The sequence below is a fragment of the Chelonoidis abingdonii genome, chromosome 9 (assembly GCF_003597395.2).
Source record: "Chelonoidis abingdonii isolate Lonesome George chromosome 9, CheloAbing_2.0, whole genome shotgun sequence".
Classification (NCBI taxonomy): domain Eukaryota; kingdom Metazoa; phylum Chordata; order Testudines; family Testudinidae; genus Chelonoidis; species Chelonoidis abingdonii.
Genome location: NC_133777.1, coordinates 61,140,571 through 61,158,418, shown reverse-complemented (window position 1 = coordinate 61,158,418; position 17,848 = coordinate 61,140,571). Strand labels below are relative to the sequence as shown.

General features: G+C 39.9%; 1 protein-coding gene across 2 annotated transcripts in view; it reads right to left on the bottom strand.

The window, feature by feature from the left end:
• The window catches only part of RAB27A (RAB27A, member RAS oncogene family), a 97,263-nt gene that overhangs the window by 10,956 nt on the left and 68,459 nt on the right, over positions 1-17,848 (bottom strand). For both annotated transcript variants that reach the window (XM_032796671.2, XM_032796672.2), the window contains 4 exons: positions 6,717-6,890; positions 4,555-4,640; positions 3,232-3,335; positions 1,462-1,585 (listed from right to left, as the gene is read on the bottom strand). In XM_032796671.2, the coding sequence (XP_032652562.1) occupies positions 1,462-1,585; positions 3,232-3,335; positions 4,555-4,640; positions 6,717-6,869 (467 nt within the window). In that variant the 5' untranslated portion in view covers positions 6,870-6,890. The remainder of the gene's footprint in view (positions 1-1,461; positions 1,586-3,231; positions 3,336-4,554; positions 4,641-6,716; positions 6,891-17,848) is intronic.

Here is a 17,848-nt window from a genome sequence, read left to right as displayed (position 1 = left end):
GTTACAAAACTATGCTGGTTTGAGGTTAGTGCCCCACAAATAGAATTACACAAGCATGTAAGTCAGGGCAGGAAAAAGGAAGTAAGTATTATTGCACTATACCCCATCTTGCTCTGTCCCTCCCTAATAACAGAGTTGACAAATTTGTGAGGCTAAGCTTAACTTTAAAATAAGAGTGACACTGTTCAGTACTGCCTCTAGTTTCTTCCAGAATTTAATGTGATGCACAAATGTGACTTGGTCAGTATACTCTATGCACAAGGAAATTAGGTCCTCTGTTTACTGTAGTCATACTAAATACTACAGGGTAGTATTAATCGGATTTTGGCTTTTGACACAGTCCCATATGCACTGGTGAAAGTAACTTAACGGATTTACCGGCACGCAGGGCAGCCTGGGTCCTGGGCAAGGTGCGGGGGGCAAAGGGGGGGGGAGGAGGGCCTCTGTGCCCCCAGAAGGGGCAGGGCCTCAGGCAGAAGGGGTGGGGCTGGGCCAGACTCCTGCAGCCAGCCCTTCAGTGCTGCCTGGCCCACGCCGCCCGAGGCTCCGGCCGCTACTGCGGCAGCAGTTAATTGTTCTGGTTTACTCACCACTGGTGAGGTGTCAGCTGGGCTATTGTGTCCAGTTTTGGGCACCGCACTTTTAAAAGACATGGATAAATTGGAGAGTCCAGAGGGGGTAACAAAAATGATAAGAGATTTAGAAAACATGGTTTGGAACTAGAAGAGGTTGGAACTATGAGAAAAAAATTGAAAAAACTTTGCATGTTTAGTCTAGAAAAGAGAAGTCTGAGAGGGGACACGATAACAGTCTTCAAATATGTAGACAAGGCTGTTCTGACTAGGACAGTGATCAATTGTTCTTCATGTCCACTGAGGGTAGGACACAATTAACTGGCTTAATTTGCAGAAAGAGAGATTTAGATTAGATATTAGGAAAAACTTTCAAACTCTAAGGACAGTTAAGTGCTGGAACAAGTTACCTAGAGAAGTTGGAAGTTTTAAAGGACAGACTAAGTGTACGCCTGTCAGGGTATACTTAATCCTGCCTCATCATTAGTTGGGGGGGGAGGGAGAGAATGGACTAGATGATCTTGAGGTCCCTTCCAGCTTTATAGCCATTTCTAGGATTCTGTGGTGTGCTGTGCAGCTTCATCTCCTCATAAATGAAATGTATTTTCCATCAAGTAATCAAGAGGTGTTTACTTTGTTTTCTACTGCAAGGGCAGAAGGGCACAAAAGATACCTCCTCCATGCTGGAGTATTGCACAGTAAGGTGCACGTCCTGGCTTAAAGCATGTGGCATTTGCCTCTGTCAGAGACAGGATACAAGATCAGACAGGTCCCTGGGGTGTTCCAAGATGACCATTCTGATAAGAGCCTTCCAATACACAAAGAAACATCACAGACCTTTCAAAAAACACATTTAGTTTTGCTTTAAACACAAGAAGAAGATACTTGCCCATATTTTTCTGCAAGTTCTTTTGCCTCCTCTTCTTTCACCATTCTCTGGTCTTCCATATCACTTTTGTTTCCACATAATACAATATCAGGGTTTTCACAATACGCATGCATTTGTAGCTGGCCTAACGGCAAAACAAACAGTAAAAGCAGGGCTTATCTTATTCAGTTACGTATAAAGTTCACTGAGACCATGAGTGCCTTTTTAAAACGGAAATGGAGAACTCGAGTGAAGTAATTCTCAGACATAAGAAAATTAAGTTTGCTGCCAATTTCTTATCTGTTTTCTTCCCCAACCTTTTTGTAATTTATTTTATTAAAAGCACTAGAGATATTTGCACCCCAGTGAGATCTTTGCGGCTTATAAGTTCATCTGGTCCTGATGCTTCCTCTAGCTTAGATGCTTAGAAGACCCTCATTACTATAGCATTCAAGAGCTTAAAATCCTTAATGTATTTACACTCACAACACCCCAGTGATGTAGGGATGTGCTTTTATCCCCATTTTATAGATGGGGAACTCTCTGACACAGTGATTTGCCAAAGGTCACACAGGAAGTCTGTGGCAGACCAGGAAACTCAGCCCAGTGTCGTGAGCGCTAGGACACCAGACCACCTTGCCCTCCACATGAAGTCATTACTTCACTTTGGGACAATCATCTCCACAACCAGTTGTGATGCCAGCGTGTTTTGACATCGGGTGAAAGAAGACAAGCAGATTATCTCAAACAAAAATCCTACTCCAGTCCAAACATGCCTAATATTTAAAAAGCAAGAGAAATACAGAAAATACATGGAACGAGCCAAATCCATTCAAATGGCAATTCCCCTGAAGTCAAGGGCACAATATTTGATAAGATTTTCTACAACACTCTTGCAGTTCTTCAATTACAGTACTGGAGAATGCAGTATTTATGATATACAGAGGAAAGGACGTTACCATAGACCAGTAGCCATGGATGGTTTTTGGTATTCTGTACATATGCCTCTTTTCAGTAACAATTCACGCAAACTGGTTTTATTATGTGCAGATTTCATGTTAAGCACAATGCTCCTCCCCATCAGCCTGTAGGGAGATGTCATCCAGTATTGCCCATTACCCCTCCCAATAATAATGGCTCTGATTGGGGGACAAAATGCACCAAACCTCTTGCTATGGTGCAGTGGAGTGGAGCTGGGGAACATGCCTGCACCCACTGCCAGCCAATCACTGGAAATCCAAATCACTGGGACAGATGTGCCTCGTAATCCCTAGAGTGCTAGATTGTGAACCCACAATCTAAGGATTAAGGATCTGCCTCTGAGTTTTTCCATTGAGCTGCTGGTAATGGGAAAGCAAGTACTTCCCTGTTCTGGTTGCATTAACAGTTAGCCAAGTGTTTCCTGTCTTTTCCATAACAAACTCTAGAACAAAACTGCCAGGTGTTGACAAGCTCTCAATCAAAAGAATCAGGACTGAGTTTCAAGTTGGCTGATTTCAAATTTCGTTACTAAACATCACCCAATTTTACATTGTATTTCAAACATCAGTGGCATGAAACCTGCCTGACCTGAGGTTTTGTGAGTGTAGCAAGCAAGTTAAAAAAGCCAAGGCTTCAGACACAGTGTTGGAAACCAGATTCACTCACAGCTATTTTATACAGGATTTCCATTTTGTTCCCTTCTAGAAAGCTTTAAGTCAAATATTTTTGGCACTATCCCCTCTGTGGAGCTCCATATTTCTAAATGCAGCACAGGAAAAACAGTTACATACAAGTAAAGACGTGACATACTTATCCAGTTTCTGACATTGAGAAAGCTTTGCTCATTTGTCAGATCAAAGAGGAGAAGAAAGCCCATAGCATCTCTGAAGAAAGCTGTTGTCAAGCTACGAAACCTAGAAATACAAAGCACAGTTGTAGTTGGTTTCCCTTTCATAAGGTATAGCTGATGAGTCAATTATTTTGAAAAATGATCATACTATAAAATAGGCAGATAAGTGAGGTAATCTAAAATTTAATTGTACTAGAACCATCAATAGTCATGTCTGATTTCTACTGACATAAGGCTTGAACCAATTAAGTTACTATAGGCCTAATCCAAGTCCACTAAAGTTAGTGCAAAGACTCTCCTCAACTTCTGTGAGCTTTGGATCAAGCCTTACATTACACAGCACATTTTGATCAACTTGAAAAAAGCATCTAATTCAAAGTGAAATTCAAATCATGTTGAAATTTATTACTGTACATTTAAAATGTGACAATATTTTAAAACATCAGATGAAAAATTTTGCAATGTTAAAGCCTTTTGAAACACAAACAGGACAGGTGAAGAACATTTACTTTCTATATGAAGAGAAACTGCCAGCAATATTCAGGACAAAAACTTGATTCCATGCAGGACAGAACATGAGAGTGACTCTCACCAGCCATCTATCTGAGCTTTACAAAGGAAGGGATGAATCCTGCATCTCTACTTCCACATCAAAGAGGGTCTGCCTGCCTAAGAACTGGGTAAAGACTGCAGGATGTGACCCAGAGATAGCTACTGGCTTTGGTCTTGAAAGAGGGCAATTGGTTAGAGATACAGTGCCAGATATAAATTTGCTAGCACAGCATAATATAGATCATCCTCAATAGTTACCATTTAAATAAATTACAGCCACTTCTAGCTGGCTACAAGAGCTAATGAAAGCTTAAACAGAGTGCAGGTCAATATAACCAAATATGCGCTGCAGACTTCTGGCAGACCCCTCATTCTGACTTCATGTGTATGACTTCCATTGAGTCTTAATATCTTCAGAAGAACGAATGAAAGCACAAGAAGATAAATTAAGAAAATAGATTATATAGCCAGATATATATGAGAGAGAGAGGGGCACACTAGGAAAATATATAGAAAATAGAAAAAAAAATTGTCTATAGGTAAGAACAAACATCACTCCTCCCCCCCGGGAAATTGTGATCATATTGCTGTTAATGTCAGAATAAAGGCACATTTTGATTCATCTAGAGTCATGCTCATAAAATCCAACAGACAACAGGAGAATTCATGCACTTGAGTTTAGTTAATAGTTTAGTAAGCACAGTCACATTTGCTTCATATAAAGGCCAGACCTTTCCTGTCCTGCAGTATCCCACAGTTGCAGATGTATCCTCTGTCCTCTGCCACTAATGCCATCTGGCCCATTGGATCTATACACCTATAAACAGACAATTTTCAAAGTGTCAGCAGTCCACTCTCAACAGCATAACAAAAAACTGACATTTAAAATGTAATACTTTAATCAGTCTTGATGCCAATAACAATTAATGCATTGTTAATCTAAGAGTCAATACTACACACAGACACCATCTCTTTGCCTTATGAGGCTGAGTTGTAGGCTCCCACTTTGATCCTGCCCCTAGTAAAATATTTAAGAAAGGAAAAGCATCAGATGAGAGAAAAGAAAATGTTTCCAATAAGCTATGAAGACCTGAAGAGAAATTCATTGTGGCTATGATTTGCATTAGGCAGGCATGATTCTTTCTAGTTTTTATTTTTACTGTTTCACTCTGTTCAAATTGAAACAATTATAAAAGTACAATCAGATAACGTAATATGGCAATATATTTGTACCATTAACAGAACTATGTCAGCAAAACAGAATATGACTGTAGAGATAATGACTTCTGTTTAACTGTCACAAGGTTGCTAAGAAGAATCTAGTGTAGATCTTATCATATTATAGCTTGCAAGAACAGGAACTGGAATAAAAGCTCAGTAGCTTATTTAGCAGGTGAATATAAATAATGACATCTGTTGAGTATGAAGAGAATCAAATGGAAAGTGTTTCAAGTCAGTGTCTAGAAGACATCTGAGTTTGGATTGTCCTCTCCTTTTCCTATTGGTATTACTGAACCCTAAGATTAAAGAAGTTATGGATACACAGGCAATACCATTGGCACAGAATGTGTCACAGGATAATGGTCACAGAGCATCTGACAGACATATCAAAGCAAAACCATCAAGTTTAACTGTCTCTTGCTCAGAAAATATTCATTTTGAGAATTTTGTTTTGGTTACTCCGTTAGAACAATTACTCTCCCATCAGCAGCAAATCTGAACAAGAACATTCTGCACCACGAAAACCCCTTGGTATTCATGCATGTTGAGTGTGGGGTGAGTAGACCAGGTAAAGTGACTCTGCCAAAAAGGTGTCTGAAACCCTTATATGCTAACAAGATGGGCTTAGTGCCAACTATGAATGCGCAAGTATGCCAAGGAGCAGTGGTATGGTAATCATTGTGGTTCTCCATTGCCTCAAATAAAAAATAACATTTCCCATACATTTTAGATAATTTAGGAGCAACCTCCTGAATTCTTTGAAGACAATGAGAAAATGGGTTTCCCAGGTAATCAGGGTCCAGATCCAACCCCCAATGCCAGATTATTTTCTATACTGAATGCCCTGTTGGTATACTAACATTATGGCATGAATAGTTTACAATATTTACTGACAGCATCCTCACTTCAGATAAAATTTCAGCAAGTAAAATTTTCCAATTTTATGAAAAATGTCTTTAAAATATTCAGTATGGATCACAGATTTTCTCTATTAAGTGATTAAAAAGGAGGAAATCTTGTAGATATCCATTTAAATTCTGTTGCATTTAAAATTGAGACCTTGTTAAATAAATGTATTAGAATAGCTTTTAGTTTTCACATTTTGACCTCTGATGATTAGGAGTTTGGGGAAAACATAGGTACCTACTTAGGAGTCCTACAAGTGCTGCCCCTTTCCTTTAGAAAGTATTAATTATTCACCACTGCCCTACCCCGTATTTTTCAGTGGCGCAAAAAATTAACATGGTTGTCTTTGTTTACTAGCCACTTTGGCTTATAAAGAACTTTATGCCAATACATCTTTAACTGGGGCCAGTTCTGCAAGCCTTCCCTTGTGAAAAGTCTACTGATGAAAATGGCAGTTCAATTTACAGGGAATGGTCTGAATGCCATAGCATCATCCATTGCTATCAGTACAGGTCACTGAATTTGGTTTATTAGTTAACTGCTTCTGCAGAAGGGAGTAACAAAATAATTCTTTCATGGACCTCACAGAAACAGCCTTTTTTGTTTTATTTGCAACTCCTAGAGAGAGAGAAGGTGGTGGTATTTTGTGCCAATGATATATGGTCGACTATGCAGTGATGATCAGGAGATCAGGTTTTAAGAGTAGATTTATTTTTTTTTAAATAATTGTACAGTCAAAGCAACACAGAGAGTTGCTGCAACTCACCACTCTCTTTTCCCGAAAGTCAATACCCACTGTTGTGATAAATCTGGAATTAAATTTGCCATCTGTGTACTGATAAAGGATGCTGGTCTTTCCTACTCCCGAGTCACCGAGTGCTAGGAATTTGATGAGGTAATCGTAGTCTCCATCAGACATAGTGAGATCTTTGTAGACCACCTTTAAAAAGCAAAACAAAAACCCCACTTCTCATTTCATTACACAAAGCAAATGGCAGTATTCTGAATACATACATTTGTTAATTTTAACTCTCCCCTAAAGCTTTTTTGCAACTTACTTATTTAAAATAAAGATAAGAACGGGCCTGATTTTGCCTTCCTTTACACTGGTTTTATTCTGGTGTAATTCCTGAAGGTCACTGACGGAGCGGAGGCTCACGCTTAACATTTTGAAAGGTCAATGCCAAATTCAGCTCTGACATAAAGGGACACAAATCTACTGACCTCAGTGCCTAACTACAACAGAACTGATTCTGGCTCATAATTTCAGAAGAAGCCATGGGCCAATTCTACTTTGACCCCAGTTTTACACTAGGTGCAACTCCAATGGCTCTGACTGAATTAATCTTGATATACACCAATGTAAGTGAGAGAAAAATCAGGCTCAATTTGTTAAATAAAGAGAGAGAATCAGCTGTCTTGGATAAACTACTTGCCAGTCAATGGAAGGTGCAAGTGAATGCAGTATGGTCCTCCCCAATAAGAGCTACTACAGATCATCATTTATTAGAAACAACAAAGGAGAAAATAAAATTTTTACTTTTTTACAAAAAGTAACAAAGTACAGAATTAAAGTACTCTGAAAAACCATGTACACAGCATTAGTCACAGAACTATTTTCATCCATATCTGAAAGTTGCAGCAGTTATATAAATGCATCTGCAGTATTCCTCTGAACTAGTATTCACCAGAGCATACTAGATTTAGAATACATGAAGAATCTATTTTATTCTCTTGACTTTGCCCACCACAAGCAGCAATTCAATAAAAGGCACTGTACTGCCATAAACAATCAAACTATATTGCACTTTTTCTTTTGGGAGGTTGGGGGCGGGGGAGAGAATGCACCCTACCAGGCTCTTTTAAAAACAGCTTAACAATACGTGCTCCATGTCTTATGCAAAATGAATTTTGCAGGAGTTTCAGGAGATGCTCCTCTGGATGGTCTATGAAGACTGACCTATCCTCTCAACCTAAGTGTTGCTTAAAGAGTTCATTTTCTTCACTAGTCATTGAAGGCAGATTACCGAATAGTCTCTCCAACTCTTTCCATCCATGTTCTTGATGCAGAAGTCCATAATTAACATAAAACCTCACTACCCTTTTTATAAGGCATGATGGGAACACTGTTAGCAACATTCAATATATTGGGTCACAGTTACATTCAACCAGCTTAAAATGCCCTTTATATACATATATATGGTATCTGCACTAGGCCTTTAAAACTAAATTTGGGACTTAAATTGTACATGCATGGTCAAATTTTCAAAGGCCACCTCAGACTGAAGCCCAAATTCTCTGTATCTACCTTCTTGTATGAAAACACTAGGATGTGAGGATATAACTGGCAAATCCAGGTTCATGTGTACACAAAAACTTGGTTTTTAAAAAACCCCTGTGGGTTCAGTTTTAGAAGCTAGTTTGAGCTCCCTTGAAAAATTTGGTGTTCTTTGAAAAGCACACGTGGACATTACAACACAGAAAATAGCCAGCTAACCAAAACATTAGAACTACCTATTATTAAAACTTATTTTCCAAGATTTCACTTTACGCAAAATTTTGAAGAATTAGTATTTTCACGTGGAATACATGCAAATGAATGAGACTGCCTATGTGTCTTATGCAAAGCTATTTTTTCCTCCAAAACAGCTTGTTTTTCACTTAAACACATATCTGAGTAACAGTTTTCATGAAAAAAGACCATTTTGAGTTTATAATGAAATAGACAATTTTCAAGTATTTTTGTAATTTATTAATGATAGTGTGAACAGTTTTACCAACCACTAAACCTAGGTGTTTGAATATACAGCTAAAACACTACTACTGTATCAGTCACTACAATTTAAAATGTCCAGTCTTACCCCCTTTGGGGATCTTAAAAGAAAAAAGATTTAAAATTTGAAGTGGAAAATTAGGTGTTTCAAAATGCCTAGACTGTACAAAACAATTCCTAAATCAACCACATCAATTCCAGGGAAAATTCAGTGTATGTGAAAAAAGACACATGAGGATTGTGCTCTAGTAGTTTCCTGTTTGAGTAGCTACTGATCTCCCCTTCCCCAAGCCCAGTATCTTACTGCCCTATGCAGCTTGTAAAAGAAAACATCTAAAAAGAAACCTGAGGAACTCTTCCAAAAGGAACAGAAATCTAGCACAAAAAAATTACCAATTACCAGGGAAGAAAAGGTATCAAAATATGAAGAGAGACCATAAAATGAAATACATTTTTCTTGCAAAATGTACAATTTGGGCTTCAAATAATATTATTATTAGAACTGTAATACTATTTACTACACAAAGCTGTAAGGCTAATCACTTCATTAGGTCCACAGCATTTCAACTATACTCTTTGCAGTACAACTGTCCTCAGTAGCATAGCATCAATTCGGTCCTTAGTCTTTACTGAACAACTTGAGGTTTGGAACAAACTCCAGACCTCCAGCATGTGGGCATCAACCACCATCACTAAGGTAGGAATGTAACTCTCTCTGAGGCTTTGGCTTTATTGCAAAAATTTCATATTGTAAACAGAACATGACTGTGATGAGTTTAGTTAGCCAACATGGTGCAGATCCCATGACTGTGGTCAGTGCAGACAAGAGGGAAGATTTTTCAAAGGCACAAGTGGAAGGTAGGTGCTTCATGGCCACTGACTTTTAATTGGAGTTTGGAGCCCAGCTGTCATTTGTGCCACTAAAATTTCCCCCAAGCACCACTCCTGTTCTGCATCATTTCAGCTACTCATGATGGAATCCTACTGGGGTCAGGGTTGATGAACAGCTGTCACAAATTCTCCACCTTTACACTCAACACAAAATCATGGTCAGCTAAATCAACTTTCCACACTCAAGTTTTAAAACATGATAGAATGTGGTCATGACATTAAGGCCTCAGATAAGATGAGACAAGAGACATTCAGAACTAGCAGCATGATTTCTATGCTGTGTTGCAGGCTTGACATTCCAGAAACACAGTCACCTACCCTCTATGCTATAACATAAAGGAGTGCAGAGTCTTACAAGCAGTTAGAGCAGAAGGGAAGCATTGCAGTAAAAGGCTTTATCTAGATATTGGAAGTTCTCATCCACCCAGGTGCTCATAAAGACCCGCAAAATACTTTTGGGGATGAGGGAGCCGGGGGGAAATAGGATCACACAGCGAGCAATTCCCCGGAAAAGTTTACATTGAGAGGTATATATTTTTTAAAAACCCTAACATTTTTTTTAAATCTTCAGATTGACTATAAAAACAAAAAAGAATCCAGTGACAACTTAAAGACTCAACAGATTTATTTGGGCATAAGCTTTCGTGGGTAAAGAAACCACTTCTTCAGATGTTTTTGTGGATACGGACTAACATGGCTACCCCCTGATAACAGATTGACTATGATTCCTTCCTAATGTTTAGTTTGTGATGAAATTAATGCTTTCACATCTTCTGCCGAGCTACTTTGCAGTCCTTTGTAAACTTTCCCTCTTTTTAAATATACAGTCTGTTGTGCATAAATCTCTAAAATTACTAGTATTTTAAAAATGCCCAGATACTCAACAAGTGCAACTTGGGACTAGTGTGTTATGAAGACAGGTCATCCCTCTCTGGCAGCTTATCCACACGGTGCATTAGTCTGAACTAGAGAGGTGTAAATTCTAACGTGCACTAGCGTGTTGTGCACTGACTGGCTCATGTGGACCCTGCTGGCATGCACTAAAGACAGACGCTAGTACTAATGCTACCCTTTATTCCTAACAGACTGCTGTTGTGAGTAAAGTATGTGTGTACAAAGACCTCAGAAGATAGATACAACAGAAGTGCAAAGTATTATTAGCAGCAGCAACACGTTTCGAAAGGTAGGAAACTATTCTAAGTCATCTCACTTTGTGTAGTTTGCTAAAACTTACTGTAAATAGCTACCGCCCTCCACTGAACAAAGGTCAGAGCTAGCACAAGATTAAATATATACCCCTTCCAATACAGGAATTTGCAGAATACCTGTTCGGATAAACTGCCACACAATACAGACTGCTTTTTACCCCTGCTTTAATTCACCATATAGCTTGTAACTAACAATTTGCAAAATGGCTGAGAACAGGGCCAGAAGTCTTTAACACAAGACAAAAGAAAAATACATTCCAATCAATCCTTGACAGGGAAAAGTTCTTCTTCAGTCAGGTTACAGTGCATATCACTCCCACCTCTCACCCTACAAGATAAACCCAGTATTCAAATATTTCCAAGGTGTGTTTACTGTGAAAGCCTGAACCTAACCCTGAAGAGAAGCAAGAGTTATTTTCATAGTCAGTCCCAGCCCTGTCCTCCTCCCTGTACAAATATTTAAAAAGTGTTCTCCACCTTCCGCCTTACAAGGCTTACATTCCAGGAACCTAGAAGCACCCAAATTTCTACTATATGTTAAACAACAAAATCCTTCAAGGAGTTAAAAAACCCAAACTGATACATTCAAACACTTTTTATTGAGGTTTTTTAATACAATAGCCAGGGTCTTATTTTAAAAAATATGTATTACTTTTTTTTTATAAACCTTTACCCATTAATGAAAAAAATGTGGAGATGGGACAGATGAAAGTGATGGTTTGGTGGCCCAAGTCATAGATTTAAAATACACAGAGGATGAATTTCTGCCCCCAGTGAATCAACGGCAAAACTCCCACAGGCTTCAGTGAGGCCAGGATTTCACCCAGCTCTCTGTAACCACTAGCTCAGAACCTAGATGGGTCAGTTCAGTTCTTCATTCTTCCAGTAAATAAAACCAGATTTGCTTGCCATTTGCTTTCAAAACAAAATTCTTGTCTGCTCAGGCTGGACGTTAAAAATGCCACGGAACTTCCATAAATTGGGGTTTGCCCAAATTCCCCACCCACTTCTGTATGTTATGCATTGCACAGTGTTGGTTGCTACTCTCTATACCAAAGATGCCCTCATTTCAGTGGCACCATATTCATACAGCTTGTGAAGCTCTTTGGAATCTATCAGGGTTAAAAGTCATGTATAAATGCAAATTAGAGACAATAATTCAGCCTGTGTCCATCTTATGTCAAAAGGGGGAAGAAGAATTGTGGATGTTAAAATAATTAAAAAACAGAAGACATCTAACCTAACAGTTAAGGTTAGTATAACTCCTTCATTCACATGTTTTTTAATCAAGCTCTCAGAACTGCAGCACCCTTTTCAGTCCCTTCCATTCACATTAATGTGCCCTAAAGGAAGGCGTAAGAAATCTAGGAGGGAGTTGGATATAATTAGAACCCAGCAGGAGGTCCAAAATCATTTTGAAAGAGACTTCCTCAACATTATTTTTAAGAGTAGGAAATACAAGAGCAACTCCTTTTTGCTGAGAACTGTAAGTTACCAAAGGAACAGGTTACATAGCAAACACTCCAGCCAGCTCTTCTCTTTTAATGAACTTCTCCTGTTGTGGTTACATTTGATACTTTAGTAAAACACTGGGATGGACAGAAAATATGAAAATCTAGGAAGCTTCATTGGCAGTTTGCACTGCTAGTATGATCTGTATGATCATATTATTATCTATTTCAATGTGGCATCTCCAAATAATTATGCCTACTCTACTACTTACTTCTTTCCCAATAGGAAAGGCTACATGTTTCTTGAGGCAAGTACTGCTCCTGATAAATGAGTCTATTCACATTAGTATAAGGTGGTTTCACATGAATAGGCTTCTATCAGCTTTACATGGTCACGTTTCACTTAGGGTACAATTGGTTATAAACAATACCATGATGTTGCTGTGTTGTAAAGCTTTCTTACTCTTGAATGCTTTGTTTGTGGGTAAATTAAGGAAACAAGCCTGGCATACACAATTTTTCCCTTTATAGTGCAACATGCCCTCTGTACACAGTAAATCCATGTTTTCACTAAAAATGTGTAGCTACTGATCGTGGGGGGTGGGAGGGCTTCAAAACAGATCAGCTTACAGCAGTAAGGGTGAAGCTCAAAACAAAAACAGACTAATCATGGAACTGCTAGTTAAAATATATGAAGGCACAGACACATGCATTTTAAACTACTACCTGTATGCCTGCTCTTAATCAAGCTGTCCTCTACTATGGTAAACGCAATTTTATATTAAAAAAAATGTACATAAAACTTACCTCCACTCTGTTCAAGAAATGTGCTGGTCTAATCCGAGATACTACTTATTCCTAGCGGGAGTATTTTTCTAGCTCCACCTGTTTAGCACACAGCCGAGCAGCCTGTGTGTCACTTGTTTGCATTTGTCAGTGACTACAGATAAAAAGGTGTGCCTCATGTATGTATGTGTAAAGAAGGTGCTGGCTGGCAGCAGTGTGGGGGAGCAGTTACACACTTACAATATGTCCCATTTGTTCTCTAAATGGAAACAGCACTTTAAGAAGGGATCTTCATATATCCTATCAGGGAGCAGATAAAAATGGCAGTCACACCTCTTATGTGTATCATAATAAATCTTAATATTTAATTGCCTGTTAGAAATAATATCACTATATAAAATGATATAGTATACCGATCACAGTCAAGCCACATTTTAAAAAGCATAATGATCTTAATATGTTTTGCGACTTTGCATCCCCTTGTCTTAGAGGTGGCCGACATGGCAGCAATCTCTGCTCTCTAGTGTTAGTTTTCATTTATTATGTGTTTCTCCTCTGTATATAGAGCTGAATGCACAGAAGAGGTTTGGGTGGGTCTGACAGGTGCCCCAACTTGACCATTTATTTCTAAAGAAACTGAGCAAGATCTTGTAATAATGGAAGTGACTCGTTGGCTGAAATCATGAAAGCACATTTTCTGACAAACAACATATGCCAATACCAATTATACCACTCTAAAATTTCAAAGAGAAGCTATGTGTAATCTAGAATTTTGAGACTCCTGGAGATTGAGGGATGGGGCTAGTTTTCACTCCTTTCCTCTCAACACCAGCTCTCACAGCAAAGCAGAGGCCATTTGTTCTCTAGGAAACCATGGCAAGTGAAACTTGCACCTCCCCCCATACCAGGAAGAAACAAAAATGTTATATGTCAGGATCAGTCATGACCTCCATCCCTCTGCTAGCAAGGGCAGCCAACCATAAATGCATTGACTAATTTTCATGATATAATTTACCAAACAGGGAGACAGATGTTTAAAGAGTAAAACTAATTAGAACTTACCAGATAACAGAGAACAGGCCTATATAATTAATTTATATGGTAACTATAATTTTAAAAGGTCACGTGACAGCCACTCTGTTCTTTGTTTGCTATTTCACAGGTTAGAATCAGATACAGAGGACGTTTCCACAAGCGACATAAAATTTCAGGCAGAGCTTACAACCAAAGAAAGGATCCATGTTTGTCAAACAGGGTCACATCTTTATTCAACCTTGCCAAGTACCTTGCCTTCTGTATTCAGCAAGAAATTAATTCTAGTATCATAGGGGGTAGATTAATTGGGGATTAGGTCAGGGAGGTGGGAGACAGGCTGCAGTGAGGTGTGCATATTCTCTCTCTGATTCAGGTAGCAGAAGTCAAGCCAGAGAAGAAAGAAGTGATTGTGGGAAAGAAAAGGGAGTACGTTTCTTGGGAAAGTGTTAGATTGACGTTGGCATGTCCTAGCAAGAGGAAATGGTAGGAAATAGACTGCAGTATAATCAAAAGGCACTTACCATGTAGGTACGTGATAGGGATCTATTGCTGACAAGTACTCATTTGAGTAAAGCTACCAAAAATATAGTCTGCCACAAATCTACTGATACTTAAGTCCTAGAAAATGCTGATATCCAAGAAATCCCAATGTGTAGCTCTGCTCTGAAAAGCAACTCCATATGGGATTCCATGTTTGTTGTCTCTTGCTGAATCCATACTGAATTTGCCCAGTTTACTGAGACTCAAACTGGGTTTTCAGGCATCACCATCAGTAGTGCTGATTCTGCAGACCAAATTAGACCTGCAGGGACACCTGTGCATCTCCACTCTTTTCAGTTTGCCTCTGACATTTGTGCAACTTCATTGCACAGATGTAACGTTGAGGGCAGAATTTAGCCTCCAGGACCTGTATTGGTAGTGATGAGGAGCACAAAGGAAATAACTCCAGCTGACTCAGATCCCAAACTGCCCAAGGTTGGCAGTTAGGAACAATAGCCACCATCATCATCTTTTTACTTGTAAGCTGTGTAAATTGGATATAGAAATCATGGACAATTAAAGCTAACCCCCCAATAAAAATACTTCCCTCTGACAAATATTTTTAATTTTTAAAAAACAAAAAATATGCAAAATAGTTACATTTTTTGAAAGGGCATTTCCTGAAGAAAAATGTTGATGAAAAATATTTGACCAAGATCTAGGCACAATGAAGACGGAATCCCACATTTCACAACCACTTTCCAAGAGACACGAATGGTGGTTTCACTACTTTTGAAGACTCAATTCCTGTTTCTTTACAAGAAAAATTATCCTGGGGTTATTATAGGCCCCAGCCTCTAAGGCCCAATGTAAAATGTTTGCTCATTGAGTGCCCTGAAAAGCTTGGCCTAAGGGTGAAATCATGTACTAAAGAGCAATGGAGTTACACAGGTTTTTAAAACACTGTGGACGTGCAAGCTAGTTTGCATTCATGTACGGCTGAAGTTGTTGTACACAGTGAATTAACTACAGTAGAAGTTATAACTGACCTGGTTTGTTGTGATGGAAACGCCCTTATAGAAGGGGGACCCCCTAGGACCCACATTTAACCAACTGATATAGTGGACTGCCAACAATCTTTTCTCGTAGCCTTGGTAAAAAGTTCAGAATGGCCTTCCTCCATGCCAGCTTTTTAGGAGTGTGAATATCTGCATAAAGCCTCATTTGGAACCTTGGTCCTTGCTAAGTAGTGTGACAAGATGGCCAATGTTAGTATGGTGGGTCCTGCGCTTTTCTTAGTGGGGGGGCTAAGATGCCAGCCATTGACCCTGCTCTTGGGGTGCTGAGGGCCCTGCTAGTGGCCCAGGAAAGTGGTAAAGGAGGGAAGTGGGGGAGTGGGCTGGGTTTGTGCTTTACTCTGAGCCCCAGCCAGTCTCAACCCCTGCGGGTACTTACCCTCTTCCCCCTTGGGTGGGGTACCTTCGGTCCTTAGTCTCCCTCCCCTGCTGGGGCAGGGTCTCCCTTACTCCCTTCTCTGATCTTTCAAGTCTCACAGCACACCTCCAAGCTCCAGTCCTCTTTCCCCCCCCCTCCCCCGGTCTGCCTGAAGTGGGTGTGTTGGTGTGGGTGTATTAGGTTCCTATAAGGGCCTTAATTGACTGCAGGCGCTTCAATTAACCTGTAGCCACCCTCCCTAGTCTACAGGGAACCATGTCTTAATTAGCCTTAGGCTTATATATTTCCCCTGTAACACTCTACTACTGCTCCCTGGCCCTCCTGTATCACAGTAGGTCAATGTAGTAGTAAACGGGGAAATACACACTACTCCCCATTCAACACTTTAAAAATAAAATAACATGATTTTGCACATACGGCAGCTGTCAGCCAAATGGATCCTAAAACTACTTAACCATTTTTAAGCAATTGTTGTCTACTAAGCCTACAGTCACTCATGCACATACTTAAATTGACATACAAAAATAGTGCCACTGAACTAAATTGATTTCGAAATACTCCATAGGAATCACTTCACCCTCCACAGCCATCTCTCTAGGGTGAAATGGAAAATATTTAATGATATACAGATTAGGACAAGAAATGAAAGATACTATATCCAATAGAAATTACAGGGGGAATTTAGATAGATAGACGCTGATATTTATCCAGGACCCTGGAGTTATTATTACAGTAACTCCTCACTTAACATTGTAGTTATGTTCCTGAAAAATGCGACTTTAAGTGAAACGATGTTAAGTGAATCCAATTTCCCCACAAGAATTAATGTAAATGAGGGGGTTAGGTTCCAGGGAATTTTTTTCCACCAGAAAAAGACTATATACACACATATATACATACACACACAGTATAAGTTTTAAACAAACAATTTAATACTGGTACACAGTGATGATGATTGTGAAGCTTGGTTGACGTGGAGGAGTCAGAGGGGAGGATATTTCCCAGGGAATGCCTTACTGCTAAATTATGAACTAGCAATTGGCTGAGTCCTCAGGGGTTAACTCTCAAGGCAGCAGGAATGGAGGGAGGGGAGACAGCATTGCAGACCTTGTGTGTGTGAGAGAGAGTGAGAGAGATGCACATTTCCCCTTTAAGTACACTGGCTTATTAATTAGATCAGCCTGCTGAGACTGCAGCTACTGCCAGCAAGCTCCCTCCATCCTGAGCCCTGTCATGTGTCCCCCCTGCTCTATGGAAGATGGAGTAAGTGGGGTACAGGAGCAGGGGGAGAGGGCACTCTGACGTTAGCCCCCCTCTACCTCCTCTCCCCCCTGCACCGCAAGCAGGAGTCTTGGGGAGCAGCTCCAAGGCAGAGGGCAGGAGCAGCACGTGGAAGTGGGGGAGGGACAGTTGCAATTACTAGCCTGGTGGGCAGCTGCTGCACAGGGAACTTAGGGGAGTGGAGAGCTGATGGGGGGCTACCGGTCTACCGTGGTTCCAAGCCCCCACCAGCTAGCTGCAACGCACTGTTCTTCCTGCAAGCAGTGGACAAAGCAGGCGGCTGCCAAACCATGTTAGAAGGGAGCATTGCTCAACTTTAAACAAGCATGTTCCCTAATTGATCAACAACGTAACAATGTTAATCAGGATAACTAAGTGAGGAGTTACTATACTGCAAAACTGGGGTTAAGAGTAAAGTCTTATTGTCCAGCTGAAAGATGGCATGTCACTTGCAGTGTTTCTTAACACCATAGTAGGACACTGGTTCAGTGCTCATGGGAATCATACCAGCTACTGAATCACTTAACACCTGAGGTTT